The 10155-nt window shown below is 41.0% G+C and overlaps 1 protein-coding gene across 3 annotated transcripts in view; it reads left to right on the top strand.

Annotated features, from left to right (window-relative positions):
* The first annotated feature begins 916 nt into the window (after nt 1–916).
* Nucleotides 917–10155, top strand: part of cdc42bpb (CDC42 binding protein kinase beta (DMPK-like)) — a 63599-nt gene continuing 54360 nt past the window's right edge. For all 3 annotated transcript variants that reach the window (XM_034313755.2, XM_053242000.1, XM_034313752.2), the window contains exon 1: nt 917–1795. In XM_034313755.2, the coding sequence (XP_034169646.2) occupies nt 1621–1795 (175 nt within the window). In that variant the 5' untranslated portion in view covers nt 917–1620. The remainder of the gene's footprint in view (nt 1796–10155) is intronic.

Raw genomic sequence — 10155 nt, 5'->3', positions numbered from 1 at the left:
AGCATTTCACTAGTGCTCTCAGACTTTTGGACCCCACTGTATGTAAATGATGAACGAGCTGCTGGGGATCACATGATCTCTGAAAACATTGTCATGACTGAATACAGACTTGTTTCTCAAAATCCTAATTGAACAAGGACCTTTTCAGTTTTGGGGTGGCCATGGCCGCCTGAGGCCTCCCCTTAGCTCTGCCCCTGTCTAACATACTAACTGTATTGCTGTTATATTATATTAAACAATATTAAATTGCGTTTTGTCCTAAGGGACAGTAAACATGTGTATATGTGTTTACATATATGTTATGATACACCAATATCACCAATATACACCAATTATATGCTATATAGTAATTTATACACTATATATACTAATCCATCCATTTCCATATCGCTTATCCTACACAGGGTCGCCTGGAGCCTATCCCAGGGAAATTGGGGCACAAGGTGGGGGACACCGGACGGGGTGCCACCCATCGCAAGGCACGATCGGATAATTTGGAATGCAGTGTATGTCTTTGGACTGGGGGAAGAAACTCCCAAGAGCAGGGGAGAGGATGCAAACGCCACGCACACAGGGCGGAGGTGGGATTCGAACCCCCAACCCTGGAGGGAGTGCTAACCACCCTGCCCCTTTATATACTAATATATACTCATATATACCCTCATTCATTCATTGATCTAGAAATTTTTTTTTAGGATTTATAGATTTTCTGGGAACCATATACAGAGGAATAACAAACCAAAAATCCCACACGGTTAGCCTGGTTTGTGAGTGGAGGACAGACACGGGTGGTGGAATACAGGGAGCTGACCGGCGATGAGGTCAGTGCTAGCCGGCTCCCAGTATGTGTCACTCAAGCAGTGACGTCACATCTGCTTGGCTTTTCCGGTACGGGGTGGGTGGAGCTCCGGTGTCCCGGGTCTGGAGTCTTCACTGGGAGAGAGAGCGAGACGAGGCTGGACGCCGATGTGCTGCAGCCATATTCGGCTTCGCGGACAACCTCACCGGCTAACACTGGGAGAATTACTGACTCCAAACAAACAAACAAACAAAAAAACACACACCACTCCCAAAGCGGGGGAGTTTTTTTTTTTTTTTTTTTTAAATTAGAGAAACTAATTTTCGGGATATTCACAGGAGAGAGAGAGACAGAGAGAATATGGACGTCCGGCCAAGCTGATATTCGACGGGATAGAAAAGCCTCCCATTCCTGTTTCTTTCAGAGAGAAAAGTGTCGGGATTAACGTTAGCCAGGAAAAGCCGAAGCAGAAGCATGGAAGCGGCGGGGCCTGGCGTGTGAACCGTGACGGCTCGGCAGTTAGCGCTGCTAATTAGCAGGTCGAACCGATTCGAGCGTCGTTTAGCGAGCTGAACATAATGTTAGGCTTGTTTTGCTAGCTAGCTAGCTGAATGGCTAGCTAGCAAGTTGGAGTGTGGGACTTGAGAGCTCCACCTCGGCCCAGCTGAGATTTATTTTTCTCTCGCGCTGAGCGCTCGCGCAGGATCCTCTCGCCGGTAATCCCTTTCCGGGAAGGCGTTTCATTATTGTTATTATTAGTAGTATTAGTATAATTTTTTTGGCGTGCGGTAGGAAAGAGTGGTCAGGCCGCTGATACAAAAATGTCGGCGAAGGTGCGCCTCAAGAAGTTGGAGCAGTTGCTGCTGGATGGCCATCAGAAGACCCCGAGCTCCCTGAGTGTCGAGACCCTTCTGGATATTCTCATATGTTTATACAACGAATGCAGCAGTTCGCCCTTGAAACGGGAGAAACACGTGACCGAGTTTTTAGAATGGGGTAAGTGGTTGTCTGACAGTGAAGACCCATCTGATGACTGATTGACTGACTGCTGTGTCTCACTGATGTCTAGGATAGGAACACTGTTAGCCAGGCAGACCTCAGCACATAGCCAAGGGGCTGTCATGATGCTTCATCAGTGATCTTACATCTTCCAGTGTAAAATCCTCCTTCTCTTCCTCCTTTTCCTGCTACATCTCTTATCATCAATCTATCCATGATGTTTATTTCTCAGCTGTGCCACTATTGCATTACTAATGACCTTGGCTTATCTCTATTTACATTCTTTATAAACTGGTGACTTCATGTCAGGAGAATTTGAGACGTTGCTGACTCAACAGGGATGACCACTTCCTGTTCGAGGTCGATCAAAATTCGCCCAATGCCAAATGTAGCCATGTATAAATAGATGGTGGTTCAGTGAATAAGTGAATAATTAACAGCCCCACACTAAAGCTGTTCCTGTTCCTCCCTTTTTTTTTTTTTTTTTTTGGCCACGATCACCGCGGCTCGCACTGAACTCTCCCGTGTTTATTAAATGCTTTGTCAAAGTCCACTTCAAACTGGACCTGGGGCAACTACATGTCTGAATGGGGCAGGCAGCACAATGAGAGGATTCTCTGCTCTGAGTGTTTCATTATCGTCAGTAATGAGATTACACCCCAGTGTGTCTGCTCCAGAAAAGAGCTCTGGTGTCCTTGAGGAACCCATCTTGACCAGGCGACACATCGCCTCCCTGTCGCTCACAGAGAGCTCGGAGTGTGACTCAGGTTCCAGGTGGCAGGAAGTCGGTTTGTGTCGGTCTGCTTACCCACCCTGCTGCTGGCTCATTCACTTCCTGGCTGGAGTCCTGATTGGGGGAAAAAATAGAAGCAAGTTGTAGGTTCAGCGCACAGGATCCCAATCCTGGTCCTGGACTACTCACTGTCCTGCACATTAGTGTTTTCCATGCTGCCTGATTGACCTAATCAGCTAATTAACAGCCCTGTCTGGGTTGTTGTGGGTGTGTTAGAGCAGCAAAAGTACTAAAATGTCCAGGGACAGGGTTGGGAACCCATGGTATAGAGGATGCAGTGTGGGGCCTGATGTTAAGGAAGTTTCTCTCATCATTCAGGTTTTTCTGAACTCCTAAGAACAGCTACTTAATTGATAAAACCTTGTTTTCCTCTCTTTGGGCTCAAGTGTTCCAGACAGTAGTGATGCAAACTGCACATTTTTTCTTTTTAATTGGTTTATTTCTCACAAGCTTTGCAGCACAAAGAGTTATGGTCTTAGCTTTGGGGAACTGGTCAGTAGTCTCCATGACACATAACACAGCCAATTAAACATTTGTTTCCAAAAAGCATTGCAGCACACAGATCCCTATCAAATGGCATCAATACAGCGAGCATCACACTAAATACACGTTCTACCAGTTATGATCTTAACTTTGGGATGCTGTAACTTTTTAGGTTCAAACCTGTAATATCAGTCCATCGCTGATGCCATTCTGAGGAATTAAAAGGATCAGTAATTTCAGCAAGAGCTGTTGAAATAAGTGGTCGAGATTGTAGACTACACTCTGATGATTATGCATTTAAGCCAGTAAACCTAATAGCAAATATAAAATATCGACCAGTTTGTTTCCTATAGTAGATATCTACGTGAAGATTCTTACTGTGTTTATTGAACATGTAATTATAAATGTACATAAATATAATATCTAGCATTGAACATCTCTCTGGATATGACACATAGTGTACCAGCTGAATGTTTAAATGTACTTCTGGTGCTTACGGGTAAACAGCATTGGGCTCTGTTTGCTGAAGGCATGTTGCTGAGCAGGTTATGCCTCTTTCATTCTGAGAGAGAGAGAGAGAGAGAGAGAACAGGGAGGAGGTATAGGAAACAGTGCTGCAGCTCTCTGCCTGGCATTTCCCCATGGGATCAGCACTGTTAATCTGTGCCAGTCTCAAACATCAAAGCCCCTGCTAGTCAAGCATGCTGTGCTGCTGCTAAGGCTTTAACTAGACGATGCTTCACTCCAGGACCCTTCCCTTCCCATTACGCTAGATTTTCAAAAGAGTATATAGTGGGCAAAAAAAATGCCTGGTCACATTGTCAAAGGCCGCCTCAGGCTGGACCCAAGGGCAGCTACGATTTTAGTAGTCCTCTTCACTGAGTGGCTGAACCCCACCCCATTTTTTTTTATTTTTAAAAAGAATACATGGTATGTGTAAAACGTACGTCAGACTAACCAGACGTGAATGTTGTTGTACTACAGAATGCAGAAGGAGGGATTAGCATTAACCAAGAGGACGAGAAGTGCGAAAGGTGTATAAGCCATCCAGTGAAACATTTTTATGATAGTAAAGATGCAGTAGAAAATTAATTGAAATTAGGGTATCCTAGACATATCTTTGTTTTGATGCTTAAGGTTAACGAGTGACTATTTTTCCGAGTTTGCAGCACTCTGAAATTCTGAGTGCTAATATTTGCTCCACTGTATTGGCATGCTAGTATATTGCCATGGTTCTCAAAGTGGGTGTATGAAGCACAGCTGTGGGTCTGTGATACTATTTGTACTTATAGTTATTAGCCTATTTGACCGGTCACTTGAATTGAACAAATTAAATCCAGGCCTCAATAACTCAAAAACATGAAGGGCTATAAATAATGTCAATTGAAAGTGTTCTGTCACTGGATGGTTCAGAAATAAAAAGCTCTACGTCTCTAGTAGATAGCAGGAATGTTATTGTACATAGTGTCTAATATTTGAATAATGTTCATAAAATAAATCAGTACTGATGCGAAAAGTTTGAGAAGCCCTGATCTATGTTTGTAAGTCTTGTCAGTGAACAGAGGTGTGCATGTTATCTTGCAAGACTTTGATCTCTGACTCTTGTATTTGCTCTTAGATTATAGCTCGTGTCCATTATAAGCTTAGTGTGCTATTTTAGGGACTTTGTAGAGACATTTTTGGAGTGAAGGGTGCTTAATGAAGGTCTAATAACGCTCTCATTAATGCGAATCTCGTGGGGTGAAGTAGAGTTGTAAAAAGCCTTTGCTGCTCAGAATGTTCCGCTGTGTAAACTGAACCCTTATAACAGTTTGCAGAAAACTGTAGCACAGCACAGCATGATCGTCAATTATATGCTGCGTAGCTGCATAGTTTACCGCAGCCTAATAAACAATCCCTTATTTTCGTTGGCTAATTTTATCTTTGCATTCTGGCAGACACTGTAACAGCTGAAATAAGTGCAGTGTCATGTAGCCTGGATTTACACCTCTCTTGAGGCTGTTAATGTAATTGCACTGGATTCAGACAAGCGTTTTCTTTAGAGTTAGTTGTGAGATTGAAACAGACTATACAGCTGTAGCCTGTGTGATGACGTACCAACCGCTGACTTCATGAGTAACAAATAATGTGTTACTTTAAGAAGCATACATTTCCAACTTGGAACACACAAGGATGATCGTTCTTTTGAATAATGCTTTTTTTCCCTGACTCACCGTTAAACTCTCCACTGGATTGATAGTAGAGCTGTAACAATGTCACAGTTTCACGGTTAATCATAGTGTATGACTGGATGGTAACCTCGCCATTACCTTTTTCTAAATAGTGCTTGAAATGCATTTCCATCTATTACTATCTACCTGGCATTTTTTTTTAAAACCTGATCAAGTGGCTTACTCCTCTTTTTGGGTCTGACTGTAACTCGCCAAAAATTTTGTAACCCTCTCCCTCTGGACTCACTCCAAATTATATTACAGCAACGTCATGTCGGCTATCAGATGCAGAGAAGAACAAGGCGTCATTGACCAGAGCTAAACAAAACAGCTATATCTGTTTTTGGCTAAAAGCAGACCAGGTTATAACAACAACTTGATAAATACCGACAATGTAAGAGATTTTATGGAAAAACTCTTCTCAGAAATATAAAAAATGTCTTATCTAAGAAAGAATTTTAGAATAAAATTTTCCTGTAATTTTCACTACCGGTTTGTGTGCGCTATACAGATTAATAAACTTTTTAGTACAGGTTATCGTACCATGACAGTTTCAACCTATAAGACCCCTAGTCGATGGACACGTTCATAATGCAGCATTTGGGTCACTGAGTCCAAAAGCTTATGCATACAGCGAGGATCTGCCTAGTCTGCGTCTCTCATTACACTGGAAATGTCTGCTATGTCATCCACCATGGGTGTTTTCACAGCCTGACATCTCCCATCTGCCTGAGCAGGCCTGCTGATTTATTACATTAGGCTAATCATGTTTAATGTGCAGATCAACATGGAGAATCAGATACCCTACTTCTACACAGGGCTTGAAAAGGCTCTTTTTCTCAAAATGTTTACTTTTCTAATACAGATCATATTCGCTCTACCAGTCTTTTAACATGCAGCACCTGTTAGTTCTGTGCGAGTGGGTATTGATGCGCACATGTTTAATGGCTAGTTGATAGAATATTAATTGTGTTGCTACATCAGAATGCATCTTTTTAAAATATTGCAGGTATCCCTGCGTACTAGATATTAAAATGTTAGTTTCAACATTTGTCGGCTTGTCACCATTTTCCACATAAAGTGGTTCATGATTTTTAGACTTGATTTTTTTGTGTGTGTGTAAAGTAAAAGCATTAGTAAACTGTTTTTGGTGGGTTTTAAATGAAGTGTGCTGTTTTGTTTGCGCGCTCTTAACAAAGCTAAACACACATTCAGCAGATTTAAAGATTACGTATCAAGAAAATGTCAAGAATCATGAAATATTAAACCTGTATTGGAAAAGTCCCTGGGCAAAAAAATTCATATCCTTCACAATAAATTCAACAGTGTTTATACTGAAAACCGAAAGCTTCCTTTTTGTGTGAAGAAAAGTGTGAAATTTTAGTGGATCACTTAAAGATGCATTCATGCTGTTTATATTATTTGAGTGATCTGGAGACTACTGATAGTGTCATTGGTAATCATGATCAATTTCAAGCACGTTTATGCGTCTGTTGTAACACAGCGATGGGGTTTATGGATAAGCAGAGTGCATAGAGGCACACAGATGGACTGATATGTACACCTCCAAAACCCAGTGCAAACAGTGCAAATGTTCATTGAACAGAAAAGTATTGACTCATGGATTCAAAGGGCAAGGAGTGTACTTCATTTTTTTGTTTTTAAATGTATTCCTGCATCTTTGTTGTGTTTTAGGTAAAGTCACCTCCCTTGTTAGCTGTGTGGTCATTTGAAATTTTCAGTTAAAATGATGCGTTACATTTGAGCAATACTAGAGACGTGTTTGCTCTGAGAGAGCTCCCCTAGTCAGCATGGGCACGATACACATGCATACACACAAAACCATATTTAATTTACATATAAACATATCTGTTTATGTATAAACAAACCAACAACATATTGGTATTTTTATTACAAGCAGTGTAAGATCTGGAGGTGAAAGTGCTTAAGGTTTCTAACAACTTTTGATGTGCAACATCCACACCTGATTTGACTCCTTTATTCTGTCAAACATCTGAAAAATCCCAAGCCCCGCCTCAATCTGGTCATCTTTCACAGTGATGGTTATCTTCAGCGTTATTCCATCCACTTGTTTGTTTCTTCTCCATTTTGCAGTGAAACAAGAGACTTTAATTTAGTTTTTTATTTTCTCCTCTCTAGTAGGTGTATTCGGATTATTTGCAAGTGTGATGGCAGATCCTTATGTGACCTGTTCACAAAGACACGGATGCAGACGTATAAACCAAACCAAAATATCAGTAGTCATGGGGTCCAAAAGTGTGCAACAAAAAAGTGTTTGCACTGTCGTCCGGAGATTGCGAGTTCAAATCTTGATGATGCTACAGCCATCCGTGGCCGGGATTCCAAGCGAGCAAGATTGGCTGTGCTCACTGGTGGGAGGGATGGCATACTCTGTCCCCTGTCAATCTCAGTGACACTAGCCAATCAGCACCTGTGAGGTCATACATGCAGAAGGGGGCGGATAGAGCTTTCCTCTGTGTGTATTACACGGGCCCCGTGATGCAGCGTGACGTTAAGCTGGCTTAACGTTTCTCAGAGGAAGCATCTGATAGCCTTCACTCTACCTGATAGGGAGACCTTATCATGCGACAGTTGGGAATTGGACTAAATTAGGGAGAAAATCAAGAAAAAAGCCAGAAAAAAATAAATGTCAGTGGTAGTTAAATAATTAAACAGAAATCTATGGCAACGTAGTGTTGTTCTCAGTGACTACCTAGCAAACTTCGTCCTGCAATACAAGAGTGAATCAGTGTTACACTGTGTTAGTATAGAGCAGTGTTTAAAATGCAGGTGTAAGTCATCGTTAGTGGTGTGCTATGATTAATCAAACAGGGTTTCCAGAAGCCAACACTATAAATAGGAGTACACTTTGAATTTGGGTGGGATGGTGACTTGCAGCCCAGCTGGCTTTTGTTGTGTAGCCAGAGTGGCTTGTGAAGCTTTTCTGAGAGGAAGTAATATTCTGGGAAACTAGTTGAGTTATTATGAAAAAATAATCAGCTTAAGTGCATCCATTATGCCATATAATATCATTATTTTAGAATTATAGCTCAATTTCAAGATGAAAATAGTTTAAATAAGGGATGTATATTATGTACCAATAATTTAACTAAAAGGATATGCTAATAAATTTTTATTAGTTATAATGAGATTGTTGTTGTGATGTAACATTGCACATCATATACTATTTTTTAGAAACATTGACATAGTTATAATAAAAGCAAGCAGCACATTTATGTTGATTTATGTTGTGCACATTTATGGCTATTCACGTCATTTTAAAGTTGTGCAAGGAACAGTGTTATAGCTGACTAACATACAGGTGCTTGCTGAGAAGTTGTTTGTAAATACTTGGCTAGAATGCACAAGAAATGTTGTTAATAATGTTAATGTTATTAATGTTTTTCTTGGTAGCTAACAACAAAGTACATATCCAGATAAAGTTAGCTAGCTAGCTAACATTTGAATAAAAGCTAGAGCATATTTCCACAGAAGGAAAGCTAGCTGGCTGTGAAGGGAAAATGCTACAGCTCATAGCTAATCACATTTTGTTGAGGTTGTAACCACAGTGTCCTCAGATAAACCTTGGATAATGACCATGGCTGATTCATCCTCTGTGAGGGAAGTATATACTCATTTGTGTCTGTATCAATGCACTAGCTATCTAGATTGGCATACTTTATTCCATTACATTAGATACCATTTTTAGCCTAGGTCTCCAAGCAGCCAAGACAAGGAACTGGGCAGCACATTGGAGCTTTTACTTGTCTGGAGAGCAAACTAATGCATTTATGAGTTATTCACCCCTGAATCTGGCTAGCTAACATTAGAGAAAACCCTCAAATAAAGCTAGCTTAACTAAAATTAGAGAATATATCCAGAGCTAGCTAGTATTAGGAAATGTCCAAAAACAGGGGTGGGTAGCTTAGCTTGGGGAAAAGTTGTCATGCTTTGGATGCCATCAATCAGTATTGCTAGCTACCACTCTGTGATTAACTTTGAAAAGATCTGAGTCAATTACTCTGTTAATGCACACTACACAACTTTTAAATGTCAGAATTGCTGACCCTATCGGATTGCATGACTTGTTGGGAAAAGCTGTTTGGTGTTGTAAGGATGTGTGTGTTACACCATTGCTCGCAGATGAGGCATACACGCTAGGCTAGAGGTGTCTGTCATGTGACTAACTGTGACTATTTTGCCGTTGCACTCCCACACTTAACAGATGGATAAACTGGATTCAGGAATCTGCTGTGCATGTCAACAGATGAATATGATTTCCTCTCTGACTTTCATTGGCTGTTTCTCATCGCTGTTCATGCTTCTTGTCACGGAGGGGTTCACACTACACGATTCACTGCTGAGAAAATCAAACATGCATGAAAACATCTGCGCATCTGCAAATGCTCATATACTGAGAATATCGCATTGGATTTTCACAGTACACAAGCAGTCAAGTAGTCGCTGAGCTGGGGGAGGTTGTCGCTGAGCTCCAAAATTAGTCAGTGAGCGAGAAATCAGGAATAAAGTCGTTAGACAGAGTGGAGCTGACAGGGGAAGTTTGTTTGTGTGTTTGTTTGTTTTTATGGTGCTGGGGAAAGTTGCTTATACTATGATGTCCTGAAAACTATGATGTTGGGCTGTACGATTATCATACTAATTTTTTTTCCATACAGTCCGAACCTTATATAGAACTGAATAATAAATAATTGAATTGAATTGAAACTTTGGCCGATAACCTCACCTTTCGCTTGTTTGATTTGCAGCACATTGAGGATCTTTTTTTTTTTTTTTTTTGAGTGAATGAGTCTTTCTTGGCCATTCATGATTACCAACGCAACTGAACATTC

The sequence above is a fragment of the Pangasianodon hypophthalmus genome, chromosome 19 (genome assembly GCF_027358585.1).
Source record: "Pangasianodon hypophthalmus isolate fPanHyp1 chromosome 19, fPanHyp1.pri, whole genome shotgun sequence".
In the NCBI taxonomy this organism is placed as follows: Eukaryota; Metazoa; Chordata; class Actinopteri; order Siluriformes; family Pangasiidae; genus Pangasianodon; species Pangasianodon hypophthalmus.
The sequence above is the reverse complement of the archived record's forward strand: the minus strand, read 5'-3'. Positions and strand labels throughout refer to the sequence as shown.